The sequence below is a fragment of the Aptenodytes patagonicus genome, chromosome 4 (assembly GCF_965638725.1).
Source record: "Aptenodytes patagonicus chromosome 4, bAptPat1.pri.cur, whole genome shotgun sequence".
Lineage (NCBI taxonomy): Eukaryota > Metazoa > Chordata > Aves > Sphenisciformes > Spheniscidae > Aptenodytes > Aptenodytes patagonicus.
In genome coordinates this window covers 32246308-32273420 of record NC_134952.1, presented here as the reverse complement: position 1 = coordinate 32273420, position 27113 = coordinate 32246308, and the positions used below count along the sequence as shown (strand labels likewise).

General features: G+C 40.7%; 2 protein-coding genes across 2 annotated transcripts in view; one reads left to right on the top strand and one right to left on the bottom strand.

Moving 5' to 3' along the window:
* The first annotated feature begins 938 nt into the window (after nt 1-938).
* Nucleotides 939-19213, top strand: LONRF1 (LON peptidase N-terminal domain and ring finger 1). Its single transcript, XM_076336301.1, has 12 exons — nt 939-1775; nt 7793-7911; nt 10327-10449; nt 11053-11199; nt 11661-11898; nt 11984-12074; nt 12939-13053; nt 13646-13767; nt 14965-15123; nt 15233-15395; nt 15784-15936; nt 17481-19213. Exons 1-12 carry the CDS (start codon nt 1151-1153, stop codon nt 17637-17639), a joined length of 2214 nt encoding a protein of 737 aa, XP_076192416.1. The 5' UTR covers nt 939-1150; the 3' UTR covers nt 17640-19213.
* Nucleotides 19214-25667: 6454 nt separating this feature from the next.
* Nucleotides 25668-27113, bottom strand: part of PAICS (phosphoribosylaminoimidazole carboxylase and phosphoribosylaminoimidazolesuccinocarboxamide synthase) — a 42164-nt gene continuing 40718 nt past the window's right edge. The window contains exon 21 of the mRNA XM_076337527.1: nt 25668-26888. Within this exon, the coding sequence (XP_076193642.1) occupies nt 26722-26888 (167 nt within the window). The 3' untranslated portion in view covers nt 25668-26721. The remainder of the gene's footprint in view (nt 26889-27113) is intronic.

Below are 27113 nucleotides of genomic sequence, written 5' to 3'. Positions count from 1 at the left end.
CACCCACAGCAGGTCTAAACAATGAAAGCATCGGACCCCATCCTATGGGCATGCCACACGAAGTGTGTACATAAACCCTAAGGACAAAGAGATTTTTCTTAATCTTGTAACTTTTATCGTGTCCTCCATTAAAAAACTAACGCAAAGGAAAATGGGCCAGCCCAAGCGGCTGGAGACGAGCGTGGGCATCAGCCGCCGGGAGGGCGGCCGCGGACGGGCTGCCCGGCAGGAACCCGCCAGGTGAAGCCTTCAGGGCCACGGCAGCTACAAGACCACCGTCCCCCCCGAGGCGCTCGGAGACCCGCTAGAGACCCCTCTCCCCGCCCCGGCGGCTCTATTCCTTCGCGCTCGGCTGCTTCCCCCGCCTCCTACCCGCCACCCAGCCCCAACAGCGCTGCTAACGCCCGACCCTCGCGGCCGCCCTCGCCGCAGAAGCCGCTCCTCAGAGCGACGCCGCTCCCAGGAGCCAACCCGCAGCCCGCAGGCCTGTCCCTCTTCCCCGGCAAACCACCCTCCTCCCCCCGGCCCCGCTGAGGCGCTCCCTCCCCGCCGCACCCTCTCTCAGCCCTGGGGCGGGAGAGGCGGGGAGGGCTGCGCCCAGGGCTCCGCTCCGGGGCGGCCGCCGGGCTGCGAGGGGCACTGAAGGGACGACACTCCCCCGACCGCCGGCCAGCCCGGCCCGCCCCCTCCCCTGCCCGCGTCTACCCCCGCGTGACTCACTCCCCGGCCGCCCGGCGCCAGCCCCGCCCCCCGCCCCGTTACGGCGCGCGCATGGAGCGGTGTTTTGTAACCTCCTTCCATCTTGCGCCCTCCTCCTGCCCCGCCCCTCCGTGGCGTCGCCCGCCGCCAATGGCCGGCCCGCCCGGCGGTCAGCTGACGTCGCGTTTTATGTAAGCCGGCGGGGCGAGGGCGCGCGGCGGAGAGGTTTGAAAGGGGGGCAGCGCTGGGCGCGCGCCGCCACCTCGCAGGGCGGGGGACCGTGGCCCCGGGTCGCGCGCGCAGAGGCGCGCACGTGACACCCCCCCCGCCCGCGAGGGTGCCTGCCTTCCTCCCCCTCCCCGCGCCGCCAGTGCCTCAGCGTCGCGCGCGGAGCCGAGCCCGGCGGCCGGAGCGAGAGCGCCACACCCCCCTTGCCGGAGCCGGGCAGCCGATGGCGTTCTCTCCCGTGGCCGTGGGCTCGGGGGTGTCGCCGGAGCCGGGCGGCAGCGGGAGCCCGGGCGAAGAGGCGGATGGAGAGCGGGAGCTGCTGCCGCGGCCGGGCGAGAGGCTGGTGCCCGGGAACCGGCTGAAGGAAGTGGTGGGCGCGTCCTTGGCGTCGCTGTGCCTCGGCCCCCTCGCCGGACCTCAGCGCCTCGGGACCCTCGTGGATTGCCTGGTGCTGAACTACCGCCTGCGGCAGGGGCTGGGCTGGAGCCGGGACCGCGGGGCCGCGGCGGAGGGCGGGGGCGCGGCCGAGGGGCCGCTGCGCTGCTGCGGCTGCGGCAGGTTCCTGAGCGAGCCGGTCACCGTCCCGTGTGGGCACACCTACTGCCGCCGCTGTCTCCGGAGGGAGCTGCGGGCCCGCTGCCGCCGCTGCCGGGACTGCCTGCTGCCGGCGGGGGGCACCAGCACGGCCGCTGCCCCGCTGCGGACCAGCGTCGTCCTCAGCCAGCTGGCGGAGAAGTGGTTCCCGGGCGAGTGCGAGAGGGCGAGGGCGGCGAGCCGGCTGGAGGAGCTACTGGCCCAGGGCCGCTTCCGAGAGGCTCTGGGCGCCGCCAGCCAGGCTCTGCGAGCAGGTAAGGCTTGTGGGGAGCAGGCTCTTCCTCCGCCCGGTCCCGCGGGCCCGAGCCGCAGACTCCCGCCTCGCTCCCCGCCCTTGTCCCGGCGGGAGCGTGGCGAGCTGGTAGCAAAGCACGGCAGGCTCGGGGGGGCTGGAAGTGTGGCGGAGTGGGTGGGTGTGCGTTTCCTTCCTGCCCTTCAGCCCCTCTTCCCCTACTGCTGAGGCCGTCGGTGGTCGAAATGGACCGATAAAGAACATCCGAAGTTTTCTCGAGTTTGCCGAGAGGGTTCAAGGAGCCTCCCCGTAGTCTGGTGGAGTGGAGGGACCGATTACGGGACGCGTAGCTGTTCGGACCTCAGTTGAGCGTCAAGCCTGGTAGAGGAGTACGCTTCAGAGGCATGGAGGAGCGTCCAGCTTGGGCTTCTTCACGTCTTTTTTTTTGTTTTTTTTTTTTCCCCCTACATGCTTTCGTGGGACTTGTTTACAGAAGAGTTTGTGGGCTTTGTTTTGTTTTGTATTTAGTAATCGCTGTGCACGGACAAGAGAAATTCTGTTGCTGTTATTTAACCTTGTTTCCTGAGAGAGACCTATTTTCACAGTCTTAAGTGTCACCAAGATAATTCCCAGCAGGCCGGGCCCAGTTGCATAAGCAGACAGGCATGGAGGGGGACAGGTTGTGTAATGGCAGTGACATCATAGGTGGGTGTGGTTGAAGTTTTATAATATAGTGTTGAGAGAGGGTGCAAAGACGGGAGGTAGAGGCACGCTTTTAGACTATCCTATATTGACCGCAGGCAGTATGTCTGGTACCACGAACACTTGAGATACGATCAGTTTTTCAGAATTTAGTCTTTGTAAAGGGACTCAAATTTGTGTGATCGATATACCTAGATGGATCCAGTGACAGATTCCTTTGTTGTTTTTATTCTACTATGGATTTTAACACCTGGTGACCTGTGGGGTTCCATTTTCATTTGTGCCATTTTATTGCTGTTCAGAAATTTAGGAATTAATACTTTTACAGATTAAGTGTATTACGTTTGTACAGTTGTCTGCAGCGGAGGGAGAAAAAAAAAAGCTTGCATAAGTCGAATCCTTCCAATCTGTTCTGGGGAGATATGTTAGATCTAGTTCCAGAATAAACTGTTTTCAATGTAGGTGGGATTAAATCTCAGATATATTTTATATGCGCTTTGGCAACCTAATTTAAAGAGGTTCAGTTGTGGCCTTCAATTCTACGTTATTTGCCAGGGTGTTTCTGAAATGTAGGGTATGGGATAGATGTGACCTAAGAAAGTGGCTGATCTATTTTAAATCTTGGAACTGTAAGAAGCAGACTTTTTTTCTTTGTATGTTCTGAAAGACAGCATTGACTCATACAAGTCACAAAGAAATGGAGTCAAAACTCAGTGGCCTTTGGGGTACAAACTGATGAATCCACTGTTGATCACAAATGTTTACAGGGGTCCTGTTTCATGTTTCAAGATTGTTTTGAAAGAATAAAAGAGAAAATTAATTCTACAGACTCCAGTTAATGTTTCTTTTATGGATTTAGCAATACCATTTAGATATCTGTGGGGAAAGAATTTTGATTCCTTTTTTCGTGAAGCTACATCTTAAATTTTGGCTTTAAAATGGCTTTAAAATTTGAGAATAGTTGTCAGCTGTGATGCTTATCCACAATTTTATTATTCAAATTCAGTACATGTGCTAGAATTAAGTGCTAGAAGCTCAGTTTAAGGTCCTTTGTACAACTATTTCCTGTGTCTCCAGTCCTGAGAACTATCAATATTCCAAGTATTCTGGTAAAGATACTAAAGAACTTCATGAATCGGAATGCAGACGTACATTAAATGTCAGTTTAGAGCTGTGGGCTCACAACTGCAAGTTGAAGGTGATTTCAGGCCAATAGAGAACTAATTAATAGCTGCTGGTACACTTTCTGTCTTCCTCCAGAACATGAATTCTTAAAAACACTTAGAGGTGGAAAAGATGTAGCATAAGAAATGTATTCGTATTTAAAATCATTCATGTTCTGTTTCAGTTCAGAAACTGTTCACTACAGTTCACTGCTAGTTCATCTCTTTCTTTTTAATGCGAGAGTTAAAAAATTGTGATAAACATAAATCTGATGTCCTAAGTAAGGCATTGGCACTAAACCTTTACTCAAATGGCATCTTTTCATAACTTTCTTACATTTCTTGAAACATCTGAAAGAGAAATATTTGCCATGGTGCAAAAGTGACTTTTGAAAAACATGAGGATTGTTAACATTCATATGGCTAATATATTCCTTGCAGGGGTTGAAATGAAATAGTTTACTTAAATAATAGTTTACTTAAAGGAAGTCTATTGGATTAAAGTCCAAGTGCAGCTTGTCTTTAATCAAGTATCCTGAAACACACAGCTAATAGGCTTGAGTTTGGTCTGAATCACAGACTCATTCCTGCTGGAGTGGGCCTCAGGTGGTCTGTTGACCAATCAGTCTCCTGTTCAAAGTGGAATAAACACTGGGTTGAGAGCAGTTCACTTAAGGTTTTGTCCAGCTGGATCGTAAAAACCTACAAGGATGAAGATTGAAGCCACCAAAAGGTGGCTGGAAAGCTGCCTTTTGGAAAAGGACCTGGGGGTTCTGGTTGACAGCCAGCTGAACATGAGCTGGCTGTGTGCCCAGGCGGCCAAGAAGGCCAATGGCATCCTGGCCTGTATCAGAAATAGTGTGGCCAGCAGGAGGAGGGAAGTGATCGTGCCCCTGTACTCGGCACTGGTGAGGCCGCACCTCGAATACTGTGTTCAGTTTTGGGCCCCTCACTACAAGAAGGACATCGAGGTGCTGGAGCGTGTCCAGAGAAGGGCAACGAGGCTGGTGAGGGGTCTGGAGAACAAGTCTTCTGAGGAGCGGCTGAGGGAACTGGGGTTGTTTAGCCTGCAGAAAAGGAGGCTGAGGGGAGACCTCATCGCTCTCTACAACTCCCTGAAAGGAGGTTGTAGCCAGGTGGGTGTCGGTCTCTTCTCCCAAGTAACTAGTGATAGGACGAGAGGAAATGGCCTCAAGTTGTGCCAGGGGAGGTTTAGATTGGATATAAGGAAAAATTTCTTTACTGAAAGAGTGGTTAAACATTGGAAGAGGCTGCCCAGGGAAGTGGTGGAGTCCCCATCCCTGGAGGTATTTAAAAGACGAGTAGATGAGGCACTTAGGGACATGGTTTAGTGGACATGGTGGTGTTGGGTCGACGGTTGGACTCGATCTTAGAGGTCTTTTCCAACTTTAATGATTCTATGATTCTATGATTCTGTGATTCTAAGATTCCACAGCCTCTCTTAGGCAACCTGTTCAAAGGTTAGTTATCCTCACAGTGAAAAAATGTTCTCCTCATTTCAAGGCAGAGCTGCCCTTGTTTCAGCTTATAACCATTGTCTCTTGTTTTCCCCCCATGCACTTCAGTAAAGAGTCTTCTAGGTAGCCTCCTCTTGGATTCTGGAAGGCTGTTGGGTTCTCCCAAGGCCTTCGGGAATCGTTTTCCACTAAACAAGCCCAGTTCTCTCATCCTCTTCTCATGGGTTGTGTGTTCCAACCCCTGATCGTTGGGGTGACCTTATAGTACTGTATTAATAAATACTGTGTCCTAAAGTTTTTCTGCATAGTGATGTCCATGTCTTCTTTTGAAGAATTTGGTATATTTTTAAGAACCATATAAAAAGCATGCAGGATCAGACCAGAGATGGTCCATTTATTGGTATGCTTATGCTGACAGTAGCCAGGAGCAGATGCTTTGGAAGTAGTATAAAAAAAGAACTCATAATGAGTGGGGTTTTTGTGTGTACACCTTTGTATACTTTCCTATTAATGTAATAATAACTGGTATGCACAGTTCTGCACTGAAAGTACTTGGTGTCTTTTTTATTAAAAACATTTGTCTTTGGGTATGCTAGAAGTGAGTGATTTCTGTATTTACAATATATTGGGTTACTGAAATTGAAAATTCAAGCACAAGTTGTGTTTCTGCTCTGTTTGGTCTTTGGTGTAAGAATTTGAAATAGTTTTGCATCCTCCCTTTAGGTGGCAAACATTAAAGTATGCTGAAACATCGCAAAACAATGTTTTCACAATTACAAAGCCTAGAAAATAAATTATGGTTGCAAAATTGGACATATAAATTTAGATCTTTTGGTCTTGCAAATGTTTAGACCCAATTTGTTTTATGTATTGATCATTCATTGGCAGTGTTTGTGTGTTCAGCAGCAGAGTTGGGGTCCTAGTTCCTTGATTTAGCCTTTTGTTTTGTACCAGTTCAATTGGAACCATGCTTTTCTCTTTGAAAAAGAAATGGACAAAATGTCCACCTGCTGTAGACTTGAAGTCACATTTTCATCTTCAAACTACCCCTCACCCTCTCCCCAGAAAGGAAGGCTCGGGAGTTCCTCAGGTTATCTTCTACGCTTGAAAGTCTGAAAAAGATGAGCTCCCTCTGACTATGTGTAAGTAGGCAGTTTATCAGCGAACAAAGACCTGCACTTACTGCTACCTCTGAAGAAAAGAATTTGGTTTGATACTAACTCTGCTGGACACCAAAGAGTCAAATACAGCAGAAAAAAAAGTCTGAAGAGTTTGACCTGAGCTCCCGCTTTACTAGGCTCTAAGTCACAAAACACAAAGCCACAGGAAAGCAGGCTTCAGTTCTTCTGCCTGCAGAATTACCTGTTTAAATTAGACAAAGACAATTTCCCAGACTTCCGTTAATACAAACATTTTATTATGTCTAAAATAAAATAAAACCCAAACAAACCAGGATTGGGAATATTTGTATTTGAAGGGAAACTGTCAGCTTGAAAGACAACACTTTCGTTTCAGCTGTGAAATCTTCTGTCAGTTTTGATTTTCTTAACTCTTTCTTTTCCATTAAGGCCTTTTTACATGTAGCATTGTGTATCTAATTACAAAGCAGTATGTTGGAATACATGGGAACATTGACTGGTCTGGCTTTTACATGTAAAACAAGCTAATGTGGAAATTATGAAAATTTAAACCAGGCATTTCGAATAGATTAAGAGAGAATATCAAATTGAAATGATCCCCTCCCAAGAAAATCTTGTTGAAACAAACTTAAAGAACTATTTAATTTTAGTATTGTTTACAGTAGACCAATGTTTCACTTGTTTATCTCATTCAATGAAAAACACAGGTGTGTATTAAAAAAAAAGCAAGAACAAAGCAGTGTGCTGGCATTTTTTCCAAGCAATAGCTACAGTTAGTTGTGTTATGAAAACCACAGTTTTAGTGGCATGGAGATGGGTGTGCTTCCCATTTAGAGATTGTTTTACTAAAAGTAGAAAATGCTGTATGTTGGACATGAGAAATTGTCTTTACTGAACACATACTAATGTGAGAAGTTCCACTAGTACCGCTCCTTACAACAGGGCTGCCAGCTGGTGTTAAAGGCTTTCTGGTATTGGCTATCTCATTTTGGACCACATAGTGATAAAGCCTACTTCTGGTACTTACCAGACCGATACCATTGTGAAAGTGGCATCTGTATCTCCAGCCATAATTGGAAGGGGTTGGACATTATAAAAAAACAAATGACAGTCTAAAGAAAAACTTGAACGTTTGAAAGCAAACTTTGTAATACTTAGATTTTTTAATACAAGTGCGGTGAATTCCCAGTTTTCTGTGGTTTTGAATGGGTGTACTGTAAAGCTAAAGTCTACTTAGTCCTCGATTTTTGTTGTCACAGCAGTACTGAGCAATACTTTATTCTGTCAGCCTCAGTGTTAGATCTTTTAAAACGTATTTTCCAGTTGCTGCAAGATACATTAGAGGGTGCAAAATTTGATCTTTAGCTTGAAAGACATGAGCCTGGAATTACTGCCACTTCTATTACCCAAACACAGGGGGTGGGGGAGAAGGTACTCCAGCAATTTTGAAAGTATGGCACAAAAAAGTGTGGTTATGACATATCACTATGAAAGCATATCTAATTAAAAAAACAAATTTCTGAATTATTAAAAATGTTACTTAATTTTTGTCTTCAGATTCCAGTGACTTGATGCTAAGAATTTACAGAGCTGAGTCACATGTTGGCCTCCAAGAATATAAAACAGCCATAGAAGATCTAAATTTTGTTATTTCTAAAATGCCAAATTGGCCAGAGGTAAGTTGATATGAACTCTTCATTTTTCAAAATCTGTGTTTATCTGTAAAATTAATTAATTCTAAATTATGCTTACATCAAGTTAAGAACCTGGGTCAGTGACCTTAAACATTATCTTGTAAGACATGCAAAATGCTAAAAGGTATCTTAAAATAGTTACTTATATGAGACAGGCTACTGATGAGTACAGCAGGTAAGAGTTGATTGATGAATCTACTTGGAACTGTTAATTTAGCCTTCATCAAAAACTTGAGGTATGTTTATTTCATATCACAACAAGAGATGGTGTCTTTGGACAAAAGGTTAAGTGCAGAAGAACTGACTTCTTGGGAAGTACTGTGAAGTGCTTTTGTGCTGTCTGTAGTTATTATTGATTATTTTATTTCTTTATAAGAACACAATTATGTGTTCTCTTAAGAGAAGTTATTAAATATTTACAAACTTAACTTCAGCTTAATGTTATTTGACTGGATGGTTGGCTGAAATTGTGCAGCCAGCTTTAATTGCTTGAAAGCAGAACTTCTGAGGCCTGTACGTTTCGTAGGTTGATGTAATTGAGTTTTAAAATTTCTTATGCTATGTACAAGTTAGTCCTTTTAAAGTTCTGCGCTTCCCTGAAGTGTTTATACTTTGATTTTATTTCCCAAAGTCAGAGCATTTTAAGCATTATCTGTTCCTTGAGAATATCACATGAGATTAGTGAGCACTGTTGCCATCAGGACTAGAATTCTTGGCTCTATGTTAAGTCAACATTTCTCTCATAGTTTTTGAGTATTGGTAAAACAGTTTGCTATATAAATAGGACAACACAGTTTTTGTTTCCAAATGCTACCAAAGAGTCAAAAAATACTTAGCACAAGCAATAAGTTCTTTTGCAATAGTATTGGCTAAAAAATGTAAGCATGTGTTTGGGGCCGTTTTTAGTGGCTCCAATACTTGGAGTTGGGATAGTTTATGGTGATGTAACCTGTAACAGCTGGGGTTTGGCATCTGTTTTGTTTATTTGTTAATTTTTATTAAGAGAAGGACACTTTGCTGTTTTAGCTTGGAAAGCTGTTCTTCGAAAAGCCCAGAGAAACTCAGTGGGAACTGAGCTTTGCAAATAGTGCAGGCAGCTGGGCAGTCACTGGCCTTCAGAACTGTAAGATACTGCATACTGCAGCACTGTCTAAACTGAGCACAGCAGGAGCAGCAAGATCTTGCCCCACAAGGGGAGATACCTGCTGCTGTCTTGGTCTCTCCTGTGTTCAGCAGTTCCATGGCTACTGCAAATTCAGAGAGCATCCTACTTTTTACCTCTCAGCATTGGTAGTACTGTCTACGTTTTTCTATATGTTTGGAAAGAAACCTCACTTCACTTAACTGAGCTTGGTTTGATGGATTCCTCTAACAATTCTTATCTCTGTAGGAAAATAAACTGTTTGTAAGAGGAGGATTAGCATACTTTCCTTCTTCAGGATACATCTTAATGAAATTGCCCAAATCCATCAAAGATGATGCATGCCCTCATCTGACAGCCTTGTTTAACACTCTACTGTTAATACTGGCAGTCGTTCCGTAGAAACTGCTCTCTGTGGTTTTTTGGTTTGTTTTTTGTTTTTAAATTCAGTTTTCTGGCTCATTATCCAAAATCTCGATGTTGTTGTTTTATCTAACTTTTTTTAGATAACTGTTGTTTTTATCTAACTTGTATTTATATTACTGCAAATGCAACTTTTTAAAATTGAGATAAGTTGGATAAGGGACTTCTTAGTTCCAACGTCATATAGGTAGGTTCAGCAAAATTCAGTAGTTTTTTCTCCCCCTTTTTTTTAGGGGGTTTTATTTTTTTTTCCTAGCTGCTGTCCAGCGTTCAAGGATAAAATATAGTTGGAGGAAGCAATTCCAAAAGTGCATTGTTTTGTGTTAAGAATATAGATTAAGGTGTATGTAAGGGATGCATGGTTGTGTGGATTGTTTTCTTTGTAGTTACCCTTCTCCTGCAGGCTGGAACTGTAAGGCTTTTAATGAAACAGAGGGCAAAAAGGGTATCCTGTAAGCTGTTGCATGAGGTTATGTAATAATTTGCACTGGACGTCCCCCTTCTTCCCCTCCAAAGGCTCACAGAAAGGGGAAGTTAAGGCTTTTTGTGAATTCAGCACTAGTCAGGTTTTTAACCCTTCATGTAAGCCAAAAGAAATTAACTGGAAGGAGACTAACACCAGCCTATCCCATGACTCTTTTCAAACACTGTGGGGGATGTATGTTAGACAAGGCATATAGATCATCCACGCTGTGCACAGCTGAAGTTTGTTGAAGGGCTACATTCTTTTTGTCATGAAGGGTTCTAATTCTAACTCTGTTGTAATGCCTGTAAGATGAATACTGCAGTTCTACGTGCTCTCTAGAAATGTCTTCATGATATCTGTTTTTCAGGTCTACTTCCGGAAAGGAAAAGTGCTGCAAGACTCTGGCTTTGTAGGTGATGCCTTACAACTGTTTCTACAGTGCTTAGCCCTTGATGAAGACTTTCTTCCAGCCAAGCTAGAAGTGGAAAGGGTAATTTTATTTATGAAACTGGATTACTATCTCTGACTTGGTTCCTTTATAAAGCTCCCATTATGGTGGACTTTGAGCATCTAAAAATCTTAAATACATACAGAGAAGGTTCAGGTGGCAGATTGGTTCCTTGCAAGATATATCATACTATGTTGAAGAGAGTCCTAATGTACAAGTTTTAAGTACATGTTTCAAAGTACATATGTTTTGAAGTTACTAAATGAAAATCTAGAAAACTGGAAAGCAGACAGCAAGTTAAATATTCGAAGTTGAACTCTTTCGTGCCCAGAGCACAACAGTTTTTCTTTGATAATAAAAATTTACATTGAAAAAGCTGCATGATAATGAATTGATAATGTCTAACTATGTTCGAAGAGCTCACTTGTAGTAGAAAAGATTTCCAGAAAATTTCTTTTTAGCAATATAGTTATGTAGGTTTCTGCTTGTTCTTAACTGTTCTTTCTCAGTTACTTCTTAAATAAAGCTCTATTATGAGGATATCTTCATATAGATTAAATTCTTATTTCTGGTATGTAGTTTTATGAAAAAGCACCTAGACATATCTTTATTATTATTATGAACATTTAGCTGTTTGTTTTCTAGACATTGTGTGATGTGCTGTCACCAGAGAAGTTAGGAGAGAGTCTGAAGGAATCTGCTTGGAATTCACCACATACTCGAAATAAACCTTTGATACTTGGTTCTGAGGTGACTGAGTCTTACTGCAACTTACAGCTTTGTCCTGAGCAGGTAACAAAAACTATAGGATAACTTTTCTCTTTGGCTGATACGCAAACATCAGATGTCCCGATATCTTTATTTGTCTTACCTATTTTCCAGCCTAAATGCTGACTTTCTGTAATTGGCTAAATTGGAAGAAAAGAACTGTGATTTGGGAGTAACGTATTTTCATTTGGAGTGTTAGACTCCTTATTCCAGTGAACTACTTATTAGAAGGTACTGAGATTTGGTATTAGTGACTTCAAAATAGAGAGAAATACAGTTTTTCTTCTCTTTGAAGCAGATGAAGATTTTTAAATTGTTAACGCTAAGCAAATTTGAACACTGTCTTGACCTATCAAATTCCTCTAGTTAACTAATGAACTAACTGCGGGTATCAGTTTGGCTTATATATCTTTGCATGTTCACATCTTATATACTTAGATTTGTGTTCCTCTTTAAGTACAGTTCAGTTCATCTTACTATTGTAGAGTTTAGGAGGATCAGAGGTACTGGAGCCTGTCAGTGGAAGCTTAAATCGTGCACAGTCTGCCCATGCTCTTAACTCAACAAAAGACCTTGCCAAGGAAGATGGCTTAAAGAGAGTGTCTTCTGAACCCCTTCTCTCTGGCCAAGAAAAAGGTGCTTTGTTGAAAAGAAAGCTTTCCTTTTCAGAACAGGATACAGTTGTATCTGAAGATGGAAGAAACAAGCACAAAAAGCAAGGAGGTAAAAAGTCACTTACTTTGAAATTTAAAGTATTTACTGTCCCGTGCCTTTCTCTGAAGGAGTATTTTGTCTTGCTTTTCCTTAGGAAGTACAAAAAGGGACATGACACTGGCTTTTGGAACAATTCCAGGGGATTTGATTGATGTTTCAGATTTTGAGTGCTCTCTATGTATGAGGTAAGATTTCCTCCTTGATGCAATATTTCCGTTATAGATGCTTGGCCACATATCTGTTACACATACAAACTGAGGTACTTACAGGCTGTGATGAGTTCTGATATCAGTCGATAATTTTCAGCCTTCCTCTATCCCTGCAGTTAAATGCTTATTTAAATGTGTCACTTGCTGTAGTGCTATATAATACAGCATTATTTTAATCAAGCTGCCTTTTAAATTAAACTTTGCGTTGTTAACTGATAACCTAAAAAGGATAGGATCTTCTGTGGTTAAATGTTAGGGCTTTTTTCAGTCAATAAAACTATTTAACTTAGTATTTTGGGAAGGCTAATGCTTAGAAGTATTGCCTGTGAACCTCATATTTGTCTACTAGATGTAGATACTTCAGAATGTTAGTCTACTTTAATGTAGCTGATGTATTTGAAAGCTCTTACTGAGTCATCTTGGTTTTCAGAATAAATACCTTAAAACATATGATGTATACTAAACTGTCCATAGTTATGTTAGCAGTATTACATACTAGTATTAAAACAACTTAGCTCCTCAAAGAATCGCTTAATTTTGTGTATTCTGAATCTCTATGTAGTGAGACCAAAATCTTTGTATGTTGGGATAAATGTTTAGATATTTAGAGTGTTGAAATGTCTCCAGATTCATCAGAAAATACAAAAAATGAGTGGTGCGGTAGTAAATGGAAACAAACTGCAGTATAGGGGGGAAAAAATAGAATAAGGAGACATGGGATTAATTTTCTCTGCTTTGTTATGGTATAACTAGTCTTAAAAATTAAAGAGGTTGATCACTGACTTTTTTAGCAAAACACACACTTGCTGTGGTATCTAACTTTTAATAACTTTGTTTCAGGCTATTCTTTGAGCCAGTGACAACCCCTTGTGGACATACTTTTTGCAAAGGTTGCTTGGAACGGTGTTTAGACCATGCTCCTCAGTGTCCACTCTGTAAGGAGAGTTTGAAAGAGGTACTGTTTCCTCAGTAGAGCTCACAAATACAAATATTGTGTCATCTTAAAGGCTGTTTCACTTAAACCCAACAACTTGGATTCACTTGGGTTATGGATTGCTGCTAGAAAGGAAAAACTTGAGACAAACTTTGTCAGTACAAGTTGATTAGGTTTGCCTCAGGGTCTTAGGGGTTTTATGTTTCTGTGACCATCTACTTTATTGGTGTAACTAAATTCTGAGTGTTTGTAAACTTTGGTAACTATTCAGTAAAACCTCTCTGATTTCTGTACGCTTTCCTTATTTGTATGGCTGTATAACCTGGGAAATCAATTCCGTCTCTGGTAAGCAGAGAAATACAAACTGAGTTAGACACTCAAGTTGCCAGACACTAAGAAATAAAATAGAGAATCTCATTTCCAAATAGTAGAGTAACATTAGGTGTTAAGTAATGAAACATAAGAACTTCAGAGCTGTAAGTTTTCATGGGTTTACATCTAATTCATTACACGTTTCATATATCATGGTTTTAAATAAAAGCTGCACTTTCTCAAGTCTTTTGTTAATACATATGAAAAGAAATATTAATTTTTTTTTTTAAACTGCTTACAGTACCTTGCAAGCAGAAAATACAGCATCACAGAACTGCTGGAGGAATTAATAGTGAAATATTTGTCTGATGAATTATATGAGAGAAAAAGAATTCATGCTGAAGAAACAGCTGAACACTCAAAGTAAGCTTGCTATCTTTTATCTAGAAAACTTGAGAGATTAGTATGGAAATCCTTTTTAGAAATGTTTTATCATTTTTGTGATTATTAATAGTGGCATATAATGGATGCAAGAAGGAGTATAAAGGCATGTTAATTTGGTGTCTTAAATGTGTATTTCGGAAAATTAACAGTTTTTTCACTACTGTGGAAATAAAAAAAAAATCACACTTTGATAGTAACAACGTGAGGCTCTTAAGTCCTCTACAAAATATGTTTGCCCTTCTGTTTCTCTTTCTGTGTGCACTGTCGTGGAGCTTCAGTTTTAGCTTAGCTGCTGTTAATGGAATTGTCCTCTTGAGTTGGCTGCAGAGTCTCAGATACCTGAATTTCTTTCAAAGCAGTTCATGATAGACATTAATTGCATAAAGATAGGTGTGATGAAAAGAAATTGTTGGGATTTTTTTGTAATCTTGATGTTTATCTCTAGTAGAGTTCTTCAGATATATAAAGCGTCATGTATTGTAGATACGAACGTCGGAAAACTTTTTAAAACTGTAGCTCATGCAACTTATGTAACAGAATCCATACATTAGAATTATGTTTTATAGTCTGAAAGGTATTAAAATTAAATACCTGGTAATGTTTTAACGCTAACTTGTTTGTATCAACTGTACATACTCGATAAAATAGCATGAAAAAAAAATTTTGTTTTTCAATTAGGCCTGCTGAGGCATATTGCAAGGTAAAAATTTATACCCTGGGTTGCATCTTGTGATCTGGAGTCCATCACTGAAAATAATCTAAATAGTGACCTAGCCACTATGTAGTTACTGCTACATCTTTTTAGTTCCAGGAAAACTGTGACTCTGAGGGCATAATGGCTTGTATGGCTCAAACTAAAACAAAAAGGAAAAAAATAACACCCCTGTCCCCAAAACAAAGCCCTTCATTCACTCACTAGATACTCACTAACTGGATAACTGTGAGGTTTACTGTCCAGTATGTGTTCAAATCAGTACATAGGTATTCAGTCACTGTTACTAGTATGTGGTTTTATTGTTTATGAAAGTTATTACAATGTGCTTATTATTAAACTTTGAAAAGAGTGCTTTATGACCTCAAATATAACAAACATACTGAAAAAAATGTATTGTCTTGGCATAGTTCAGTGATGAGATTTTTTTTAAGCCACATATTTCTTTTGATGTTCTCTTGAAGCTTGACCAAGAATGTTCCAATGTTTGTTTGCACTATGGCATATCCTACTGTGCCTTGCCCTCTACATGTGTTTGAGCCAAGATACCGACTAATGATTCGCAGAAGTATGGAAACTGGGACTAAACAGTTTGGGATGTGTATAAGTGATTCTCAAAATGGGTAGGTTTACATCCTAATTCTAAGCTTCTCATCTCTTAGTCTTTTTTAGTTACAAAAAGTGTCCTTTCAGAAGTGTGTAATTGCATTACTGGCAAGGTTTCTTTTCTAGTTTTGCAGATTATGGATGCATGCTGCAAATTAGGAACGTTCATTTTCTACCTGATGGACGGTCTGTTGTTGATACAGTTGGTGGAAAGAGATTTAGAGTTTTACGGAGAGGGATGAAAGATGGTTATTGCACTGCAGACATCGAATATTTGGAAGATGTTAAGGTATCCGGAATGCTGTATAAATACTTGATAGTATTAATATCTCAAGATTTTTGCTTGATTTGTTCTTGAGAGCTCTGTTTCAAATTTTTAGGTCTCTGTACCACTGGAAGATTTGGTGCCAACACGTGGAAGAAATGGAAGCTAGCTTAATTTTTTATTATTATAAAGCAACAAAGAAATACTGTGTTTTTTGTTTGAACAATAGTTTGAAGCACTAATTTTTTAAAATATCACAGGACTTCTTTACTATTCAGTCATTAGCAATCAAGGTTTAGGAGAATGCAAGAAATGTATCTAAATACAGTTGAAATTGAATGTTTTTTGATTTTTAGCTTAAACACCTTAATTGTTTATCTCTAACGATATTTTCATAACATTCTTCCTATAGGTTGCTGATGAAGAAGAACTAAAGAAACTGAGAGAACTTCACAATTTTGTTTACAATCAGGCCTGCAGTTGGTTCCAAAACTTAAGAAACAAATTTCGCACTCAAATTCTTCAGCACTTCGGACCAATGCCTGGCAGGGAGGAAAATATACAGGTAAGACATCATTCCATATCAATTATTAAGTGCTTATTTCTAAAATTTCTAAAAATAAAAACCCTGTTAACAACTGCTAAACATTAAAAGAAAAGACTTTTTTCCCAACTTTGAAGGCGTAAGGCTCGCATCTTGTTTCTCTTATGATGAGCAACAAAAGGCAGTTCTGTCACTGTTCAACGGTTTTTGCAGGAAAGGATGATATGCTGCTGTGGAGATAAAAGTAGTAAACTGAGAACACTTTAAGTTCCAGTAGCATTTTAAACTGTTGGTTTGTGTAAAGCTGTTAGAATTCAAATGGGAAAAAAAAATTATTTCCTCCCCTGTGACACGTGCAGGTAGTAATCTTTGGCAAAGAGGTAATCAATCACAAATAACATTTTCCTCCTTTCTGAACTAGTGTCACAAACTGCTGCAGCTGCTAGGATTTGACAAATGTTTCTTAAGAAACGAACTGCAGCAATCTATTGTAATGGTTATTATAAACAATTAATGAAGGTTGGTGAGATCCTGAAAGAGTGGAGGCTGGAGAAAAGTAACATTTAAAAATATGTAAAATTTGGCTTTCAAAGTGGAATTATGTGTGAAGTGGGATCTTATGAGACCCTGTCCCTCACCCATCTGCTACGTACTTTTATGAGACTATAATAACTGATCTGGGAGGACTGTAGATGCTGTGGAGGCCAGTGCATGAATTCAGAAGTGATTTTAGAACAATTTAATAAAAAAACAGATTTAAAACAACATACTAGGAAGGAGGAATAAGTGTGCAAAACCAGGATAACTAGCAGGGCAGCAATACTGTGGGTGTGTACCTGAGATTTATAATAGAACACAAATGTGTCAACTGTGTGATACAGATGCAAGGGAGGAAATGTCATCCTGGACTGTACCACTACCAGTAATATTTTTGCAAGTCATTTGAAGTAATTAATCTTCTCTGCAGTGATAGGACCTCTGCTGAGGAGTATTATGTCCAGTTCTGGGCATGACATCTAAGGCTTGGTGCAGAGAATTGAATAAAGTACAGGAAGAAGTTACATAGTATGTTTTATCAACTTAGAAGAAACTGATTAAGTAGTCCTGCTCTGTCTAGGAGGTAATGAGAAGGGAGTGGAATCGGGAGGTGATAGAGGAGTCCTTCAAATATAACAAAGACAATTGTAATGAAAATGTTAGGCTTCAAGAATATTCAAGCCTCAAGAATAGCATGACAGGTAATGGATTTAGTTTTTATTGGGGAGGTTTGTTATTAGGTGACTGTCCTAGCCTTAGCCATCTTTTCCCAAGCAAGCTATGAGCTTCCTTTGTTGTCTTAAAAATAATTGCTTTATCAAGCTTAGTTTAAGTGTACTTTATTTGACTTCTCAGTTGGGGAGGGATCAGAAGAGATCCCTTCAGCACCCTTCTGATCTCATGGATCTGGAATTCTCTAGTTAGTATCAAACTTTAATTTGTCATTGACTACTTTGTCTTTTGGTGTCTTCATGTTAGTCAACTGTACTACACTGGTTATGGGTAACCAACTTGTCTTTTATTTTTAGGCAATGCCCAATGGTCCTGCTTGGTGTTGGTGGCTTCTAGCTGTTCTCCCAGTAGACCCCAGATATCAGCTGTCAGTTCTCTCCATGATGTCTTTAAAAGACCGTCTGATAAAAATCCAACATATACTCACATATTTTTCTAGAGACCAGTCCAAGTGACTAACCGCCTGGGTCTTCCTGAAAAGTTACTCTGTTCTGGTTGTAGTAGCAGCTGGAATTTTTGCTGCCTTTGCACATCTAGCGCTGGTTTGAGAAGTGTAATGGAACTGCTTTTTCTCTCTGCTCCCCACCCTCCCGACTTCCTGAACCATGCGGTTCTTTGAATGCACACTTTCTTCAACTATGAGAGAAGACCACTGATGATTGCACAGCGTCAATCCAGCTAGATATGTTTTTCACGTTATCTACATTACAATTTGCACTATGTAGAAGAGAACCTTTTTGAGACTTGATAATTTTAGCCACTGACTTTTTAAAGCTGTGGGAAGTGCAGGACTTAAGGCTGACAGTCCAAGTTTACAACATTGAGGAGGTATTAAAGGTTTTGCAAATGTTTGCCTCATACAACTGTTCTTTTGCTGTTTGCACAAATATTTGAAATATAGTATTGAATGTCACTGTTGGATATTACTACTCTTGTTGAAATTATCTTGACCATGAATATGGCACAGATTTTTAAGTTATCTTGTAAATGTATGCATCACAAAACAGGTGACATTATGAACTGTATGCTGAACTGAGAGCCATTTTTAAGGAACGAATGCAAAAAAAAAAAAGGTACTTCTGTCTAAAAACACTTAAACTGTGAATATGGTTTACATACCTAGGCCTGTACATGTTAAAGAGGAAAATGAAAACTAAATGCTAGTACCAGTTACATCTCTACTGGGCTTTTCAGGCTGGCTGTTCTTCCAGAGCACACACTTAGTTTATAGAGCTTAGAAGAAGAAATCTTAGAGTGTGCGCGTGTGTGTGTATTGGGGATTGTGCATCCCGGATTTAAAAGCTTAAAAGTTTTATTTGAACTTTTTAAGTTGGTGCAAATGTGAGTTCTATGCCTTATTCATATCAATAGTAGAGCACACTGCAGTGGCAAGGTTAGCATCATGCTGCCAATAGGTACTTTTTGTAATTAAAGGTTTGCATATTTGTGAATATGTCTGATACTGGCTTTCTTGTATGTAAATCATTTGTAAAATATTTCTTAAATCTTGCTTTTGCTAATATATTTAATTTTCAATAAAAGCTAAAAGTTTGTAATATTTTTAACTTTATCAGAAACTAAAAACCACTTTCATTTTCCATATGCTTCTATTCTGGGATCTTAAGTACGTCCAGAAGCAGCTGTTTAACCTACATCAGGGTTGTGGGCACTTCATGACGTAATTGGTACGTACATAATTGTTTCTGATTATAGTACCTGTCTCAGACTGATTATCGGTCAGACAAGTTTTTTGCTGGTGTCCTGCTTTTTTATCTACTTTGTTTAAATGAAGGTGGTTTCAGGTATGAAGTTTGCGTTTCACAAAACTTAAACGTTGTGGGAAACTGTTCTTGCAGAACAGTTAGGTATTTCACAGACTTGCTAATCAGATGCTCTGGCCTTGTTCTTTTCTGGAGTTCAAGGCCCGAGATATTACAGGCAACCCGAAATCTGCTGGATCATTTTTAATGTGGGCTTCTATCTACGGTAAATTTCCCCTTTATTGTATGAATAAAGTCCTGGATCAATATTTGGAAAGCTTTATTTGCATAATAAAAGAAGAAAGGAGATCCTCTATTTCTCCACTTCAGTATGTTATAACTTTAGAAACTTAATCTTTGTATCACCACGATCTTCTTAAGAATGCAGGTGACAGGATTTTTTTTTCTTGACAGCGAAAAGTCCCTGTAGCCAGGCTTGAAATACCCAAATAATCTAGCAGCAATTTTTTTTTTTTTCCTTGCCAAGAGCTTTAATTTTGAAATTGAGTATTCCCCAGTCTGCTGGAAGGTGTGGCTTCTAGGTGTTTCTTTATACGTTCCCATGAGTTTTTAATACAACAAAAATTCAGATAAAGTGTCAGTTGGCTTGCACTGTCCTGTGCATATGTAAGTTCTACTTCTGGAATTGTAAACCATGTAAGAGAAAACTTTATTAAAAAGAAACAGCAACAACAAAAAAAGCAAAATTACTGTGATTAACACATGCTGCATTAAGACTGATAGTAAGTACTACTCTTCAGGAACTATTCTACACACGATCATTGTAGGTGCTGTTGGGAATGATTGAAATTGAGAATGGGGAAGAAAGATTTTTAAGAGGATTTTTAAGTTGGAATTTTTTCAAGTGGTTGGTTGTGAACCAGATTTTGTCACTTTGTGCAGTTAGAATGGGGCAGAACAACAAGCTCACCTGAATGTTGGCATAGACCTTTCAGTAAATATCTTGAAGAGAGATACCATGCTGTACTTTGTTGATAGTGTTTTGAATTTGGGGAGTACTTCCTTATTGATTATCTTTTTAATTCCCCCCCGCCATGTCATACAGCAAGGGTTCTTTAGCTATCGAATGATAAAACAGCAACAGGCTAAGGACCAAGTTTGATCAACTTACATTTATTATAATAAAGTTGACAATTGATGGTAATTAAGCCTGAGCGGAATGCGAGCAATCTAGGCAGGAGCGAAAGGGAAAAGGGGAAAGCTTACTTGCTGTGTAGGCAAGGTACAACACTGTTAATGATTAGTCTTACCCGATGATGAGCAACAGTCAGGGAAATTGTCCTTATGTCGTGACAGAGGAGGTTGACGTCTCCTTTGCTGGGCAGCACCCCTGGACCAGCCAATGAGAGCTACCCCAAGTTGGTGTTAGGGCACCTCATTTATGGGATTGTGCCTTCCCTGTTCAACTGTGTGATTGACAAGTTGATGTAGACGTGTTCTTTACGTAAGTGTGAGAACAAAACGAGATGTGCCTCGAAAGATTGGTGATCTGTAAATAGCTATACAATAAACTGGATGTGAGTGTACGTTAATATGAGAAAGGCCATAAACTTCACTGTACTGAGAAGTATCTGCCCAGAACTGATGTATTTTTCAAATCTTTCTGGCAAGGACCTCTTCCCAATTTTGCTAAATTGTGGCCAGAGATCTCACTGAAATTCTTAATTCATGATTAATATTCACTTCTAGTCTCTTTACCTTAAATTACTCTTACCAAACAATTTCTTGTAACAACTCGGTGCCCTGGGTGAGAACCAATGAACTTTAGGTTCAGAAACTTCAGTTTTCTCTGTGTGAAATGGCAACTTTGTGTTTTTCCATCTAACTTGATTTTTCTTTTGGAAATTGGCAAATACACAAACTTCTTCACATTCTAGCAAATCGTTTCTCTGTGGGCCTATTACTGGTCCTAAGTTTCTTTAAGGACAATATGCAAAGATGGCTGTAAGATACGCTGGTGGGGGGTGGCTATGAAACTTGAAGTGATGCCAGAACTTTACGAGGGAGAAATGTTTGCTCTGAACCCCATGAAAGACTCGGCCAGATTCAAACATTGCTAGCGGCTTTACAAGACTTGGAAGGACAGTATGCTCATCCTTTTGGTTTTATAAATCATCTAACCCACTCCTTTGAGCTGGTCTGTCCCAGCGTGTGTGGGGTGGGGTAAATATCTGCTAAATACTGAAATTTTACTATAGCCTCATTTGCATCGATTACAAGTGAGACAGGGTAGAGTTGATCTGCATAACTGAGTCTCCTGAACGACAGCACAAGGGAGACTTGCAGTGCAAGGCACTGCTCACTTGACTTTATCAGTTGGGGCAGGGACAGTTCCCAGAGAGAATGGTTGAAACTTTGGCTTTGAGCAGGTCTTCAAGGAGCAGTAGACAAACCACAACTGCCTGGCCTGCGCCTGACCAAGTCTGAGATGTTGCTCTTTCAGTACTGCCTTTGACTGTAGAAACCTGGCTATCTACAACTGGATTTCCAGTGGGAAGGTTGTTGCAGTTAGCGCGTAGACATGAGATACCTGTTTAAGGATTATTGTATCCATGCCGCTTGGTATCACACTGAAATCTGTCCGTTAGCCTCTCATTTATGTGCTTTTCTACAATTTAAAAAAAAAAAAAGAGCTGTAAAATGTTTAATGCTAGGATGTAAGTTATTCTAAAGCCTCTACCAAAACAAAGTAAAAGAGACTCCACTGAGTTTTGAGCCTTGATTTTGGTGAAGTTTTACTTTCCTGGATGCTCATGACTGCGACTGCTTTTACAAGCAAAGGCCAATAGCAGGATTTCACCATGGATTTAAAAATGTAATTGCACTAGTGATAGTACAAGCGATGTAGCTTAAATGCAGTCAGGAGCGCCTGTGAGCATGTGGCAGGCTCTCTAAGGACAAAAAGTTCTGAATGTTGGAGAGAAAGAAGTTGGTAAAGAAGTCTTTATACTTCTAGTTGAGGGGTTTTGTTTTGTTTGGTAAGTCAGATGGAAGAATGTCCTATATTGGAAATAACTTCTAAAGCAGACTGAATATGAACCTGTACTAGCTAGGAAGCTGGCCATTTACCAGATGTTTAAGTGTGTTAGAAAAGGGAAATGATGTAATGGGAAACTGGGGACAGGGAGCTGTGCTGTATCAAGACAAATACAGTCACTTTCCAATCCCAATAGAAATTCTCTGGAGCTTGGCATCTTAAACTACCTAATTATATCACCTATTTGTGTGCGTGTTGGTTCCTTGTGTTCAAGAGCTTTCTGGTCTGTCAGCTAGGAATGCTGCTTTTTATCGGCATAAAGAGCTTATACAAGGCGCTTGGCCAAGTGGGCTAGCTTCTCCCTGATGCTGCTCTGAGGTGGTGGTGGTTGTTTTGGGGTTTTCTTTTTTTCCCTTTGTTCCTTTTTTTTTGTTTGTTCTATTTCTTTTTGGTTTTCCCTCTTGCATCAGACCTTACTTAGTTCTGTCTGAGGGCTACTTGTTGGGGCTGCCACAGCCCACCCTCTTTCCTGTGCCGGTTTATCAGATCTGTTTATCAGACGTTTCAGCTTACTTCCCCCTGCGGGACAAAATCCCGGTATCTTGGAAGCTCCGAGTTCCTCTGAAAGACAACCTGTTCTTTTCTGTGAAAAGCTCTGTCCTTGAAAAGACTTGAACTTGATGCTTGATATTCTCAAGCATCTGTTGAGCTTTTGGCAACTTGTTTGCTGTGCTATCTTTCTATCAAGGTATCTATCCTCCTAGTGGTGATGACATCTGTCATTAGGAGGGAAGAGAGAGCGCAAAGCTGTTATAGTTAATTCTTTTACCAAGTTCCATGCAAATACATCTTAATTCCTTCTTCAAGAAATTTTGAATTTTACCTTCCATGGGGAACAAATAATCTTCTGTCTTCTCCAAGTTGAAGATCTTCCTTATGCTCGGGGCATACTCTTCAGGGAGTAAGTCCTTCAGAAAGCTCCCAGTCTAGTTGAACTGATATTTCATAGTCATCATCATTTCCATACCAAAGGAAGGTTAACAGGGTCTGTCTAAGGCCTGCTACAAGACTCCCGAGGCAGAAACCCAAAGCTCTTAGAGGCAGCTGCAGCATTGCTGTGGTCCAACCCCTGTTGCAGTTATTTAAGGAAACAAATTGAAACAGTGCGGGGGGGGGGGGGGGGGGGGGGGGCGGGGGGAAGGGGAAATTAAGATGTTCCCTTCCTACAGGTGTCCGCATCCCTGTGGTGGTTAAAGTACTCTTTCAGTACTTACTTTTCAGTACCCTCAGTACGGAGTAAGAGAAAAGTTAAGTTTTGTCCCTTTCCCCCAGTAGAGAGGGGATTAAATTGCTTATAACCTGGGTGACTGTTCTAACCTGTAGAGTGCGTATTATGTTTTGAGTGAATAGGTATGCTTTGAGATCCTGGCTGGAACACTGACTTTGTGTATCCTGATGAGGCTTCGATGAGTAAGAGGCTGTTCTGCCCTGTCAAGATCTAAAATGCTTCTGCAAAAGCACAACAGCAGATGCTTAAGTGGCTTTAGGTCCCTCTCGCTCAAGTAGCTGTTGTGCAGCAACTCTGAGGAGTTTTGAATGCACACACTTAGATCTGAAAGGGAATAGGGATTTGGGAACGGGGACTGCAGCCGCATTCTAGAGGTACTTAAGCTCTGCGGGAAATGCAGGGTTTGTGGTTTTGCTTTTTTTTAAAATCAACCCTCTATGAAGCTTTAAAGTTCTCCTCATGTACATACCTTGAAACAAGTCTTGATTGTTCAAACAACCTTTATACCTTATTTTTGTCTGAGCCCAGAAATTGAGCATGTGTAAGCTTTTGGAAGTTTTGAACAGGGAAGTGTGACTGCTAATTAGGACATGATCTAATCCAGGGTCCTAGGTTCCACAGCAGGTGCTTAAAAATTAGATTTTTCATTACAGGTATTCCAACTCAATTTTAAAAATGCAAATAAATTTAAGTAATCCCTCTATGTAATAGTTTTTGTGAAGATAAAAGCACTTTTTATTTAAGAATTTGTTGGGACAGTTTTTAAAATTGGACAAAAAAGCAAGTGCTACAAGATCAATTTCTGCCTGAAGAAATTCTCAGGTTATTGCATCAATGTAACAGTTGGAATGCTGAACCAAGGGGAAGTATGTTTGTTTTATAGCAAAAGCTTTGTGAAGAACTTCCAGCTAAACAGCTGATACGCAGCACTTCGGCCTTCAGGATGACTATGTAGAGTTGTTGCAGATATCATAGACTTCACAGGTTTCATCTGCTGATCACAGCAACACAGTGTTAATGCTAGCAGCTGTGTCTTTGTACTTCTTTGCAAGGCAACTGCTCAAGCAAGGGTTTGCTTCTGAGAGTTCAGTACAGACTGCACAAAAAAACCACCAAACAATCCAGCCCATCCAGAAACTGAAGAATTGCCATCTCTATGGCAACTAAAGCACTTAGCATGCTCATGCCCAGCGTAAACTGGCACAATTTTACACATGAAGTTAGTATAATCAGGGTGCAAGTAATTTGAGGATAGTAACTGGCGACAATACAGAATATTCCAAGGTGTAACACTCAAACCATTGTCTGTTACTAATTTTTATTGCATGGGGGAAGACTGTACAGAGACAGCAACACAACATAGCGATGCAGGTAGAAAAAGAGACAAATGGCTGGCTGCAGTTGCCTGTCTCACCATGGTGCTGGGGTAGTCAGGTGACTAATAAGCTTGTCAGGTTGATCACCCATCAGAGCTAACACCCAGTGTTGGGTAGGGAGGGGAAGAATAGGAAATGACACTTTCACCTCTTGTGAAACTTCACCCTCGGGTTATGTATTGTTATACATAACACAGTCTGAGCTAGCAGACTACTGCCACCAGGAGAAAGAAGCGCTGCCCTCTCCTTTACAGTTGTTGGCTCTGGTTCTTGTCCGATTAGAAGATAAGATGAACCCATTCACTCACCCAAGCAAACAAAGAACATGCACTCATCTCTTTTTGCCCATTAATTTTTCTGCTAGTTGAAGTTAATACTGCTATCTTGTTAGGAGAGCTAGCTGACAGCAGGCTTTCAGATGTGCTAGCATAAGCATGCAGGCAAGTACAACCCTGGTAAATAGCTTGCTTGCTAAAAAAACACTGTCTTGAGGATCTTCACTTCTAAGTCAGTGCTTCCACAGAGATGGTATGCCACCAGGGAATTTCAACCTCTTTGTCATCACTAGCCCTCACTATTATTGAGATTTCATTTAGAAATTCATTAGAAAAGCAACCGCCCTCAAGACTAAGAAAAAAGTTCTAGTTATTTTGCTTTAGTGTAAGCTTTGACCAATTAAAAAAACCCCTGCACTTAACTCCAGAAGAGAGCATTGTTTAGAGCTCTTCTATACAACGACACATAAGACGCGGTCCCTTCCTGTGAAGGAGAAGGCCAGCAGCAGCATTTAATCCAGTTGCTCACACTAAGGGGTAAGGCCTGACCTACCACACAATCATAAAGCAGTACATTAGGAACAAAGCAACACAGCTTCCTGTAACAGAGAGACACTTAAGCAGCAGAGTATCTTCCAGAAGACTGTCACCTAATACCATTCTAGGCAGGTTTTAGTGCATAAGCTTTTTACGAGAGTATTACCTAACTTGAGGTCCTGAAGTTACGTACCACAGCTAATGGCTAGTTTTTGCGTGTACTTATTGAATAAGTCTCCATTAAGAAGCTTTGAATTCAATAGTTTATTTATAATTGTAAAAGTGTGTTACATACATTGAGTAATTGCATATTTGTTAGAATCGTACCTACTCAGAAGATTGGTGTGTGCAAAGACAAGACAGTCATGCTTAGATTTCCCCCCAGTAGTTTGTTGCTTTACTATTTATTCCCCCCCTTCAGTTCAGTAAAATTTCCATAGAAACAGTGAGGAAATATAGATATATAATAGGTAGTTATTGAAGTGTATGAAGACAGTTTGACAACATCACATAGGCCCTTTAGAACTACTGAAGGGAGACATCTGCCTAGTATTTAAAAGGGCAAAAACTGGACCAGGCAAGAGTTACAGCAAACAGGCAACAAGCCTAGTTACAGTTCACTCAAACCATTTGTATAGCTTGTTATGAACAAGAGAATTGGCGTCAACTTTATCACATCATTCCAGAAGATATCAATGGGGTATGTATACATACACATATTAAAAAACCATACATGTATATATATACACATTTTTTAAGTAAGGCAGGTATTTATTTCAGGCTCTTAAAACATTTTTCCAGCCCCTTTTCCTATTAATACAGCATATGTTGCCATTTTATTGCTAAAGAAAGCATACCATCGTTGCAAGCAGAACAGCATCAGCACTGGCTTTAGTTAGCAGTCCAGCTGAGTTAATAAGGTTCAAGACATATTATTATTATGGAAGAATATTACTGTTACAGAAATACAGAAGACTAGTTGACTCCTATTTAGATCGCACCAAATCATTCTCTTGACATAGTCTGTAGTTAACAGTATCACTAAAAAGCAGAACAGCACCATTTTGGAGCAACAGAAAGAGATACCTAAAATACTACTTCCCCATCTTTTACTAAGTTTTGTATTTAAAAAAAAATACACGTGGGAAGGATGAGGACAGACTTCATCTGCTGCTCTAACAATGCTTTCTTCTGTAAGAAAGGATGCAGGACACTTGAGCTCATCCAAATGTAAATTCTAATATGAATGGATATGCACGCCATTATCTTTGCGTAAGTAATAACAGTTACTTGTTAGTATGACTTACAAGGTGCACTCTCGAAGTTTTTTGTCAGCCTGCTTCAAGGAGATCCAGGTGTTTAACATGTTTGATCGCAGTTTGGCCCACACCAAATGGTTGTTTAACCCAAATATCTGGGCAGCAAACTGGGCAGCTCCTTCAGGTGACAGAGTAGTAGGGCAGCCAAGACCTGCAGAGAAGAGTGCCACTTACCAAAGCATATTTTATAGTCAAACAAAACACTGCCTCTGAAGAACAATTTAAGACAATGTTTGTTTCAACCTCCAGGAACCACATGATCTAGATTTAAAGCTACTGAAGTAGTATGTGTTCCACTACTTCTAACATGACTGCTTCATGGCATTTTAAACCAAAAGCCAGCATACCAAATGACTCTCCTTATACAAATGACTCT

Coding starts and splice junctions, on each gene's coding strand:
- LONRF1 (XM_076336301.1), top strand. CDS start 1,151: ATGGCGTTCTCTCCCGTGGCCGTGGGCTCGGGGGTGTCGCCGGAGCCG. Junction 12,075..12,938: donor GAGTGCTCTCTATGTATGAG/GTAAGATTTCCT, acceptor ACTTTGTTTCAG/GCTATTCTTTGAGCCAGTGA. Junction 15,396..15,783: donor AATATTTGGAAGATGTTAAG/GTATCCGGAATG, acceptor TTCTTCCTATAG/GTTGCTGATGAAGAAGAACT.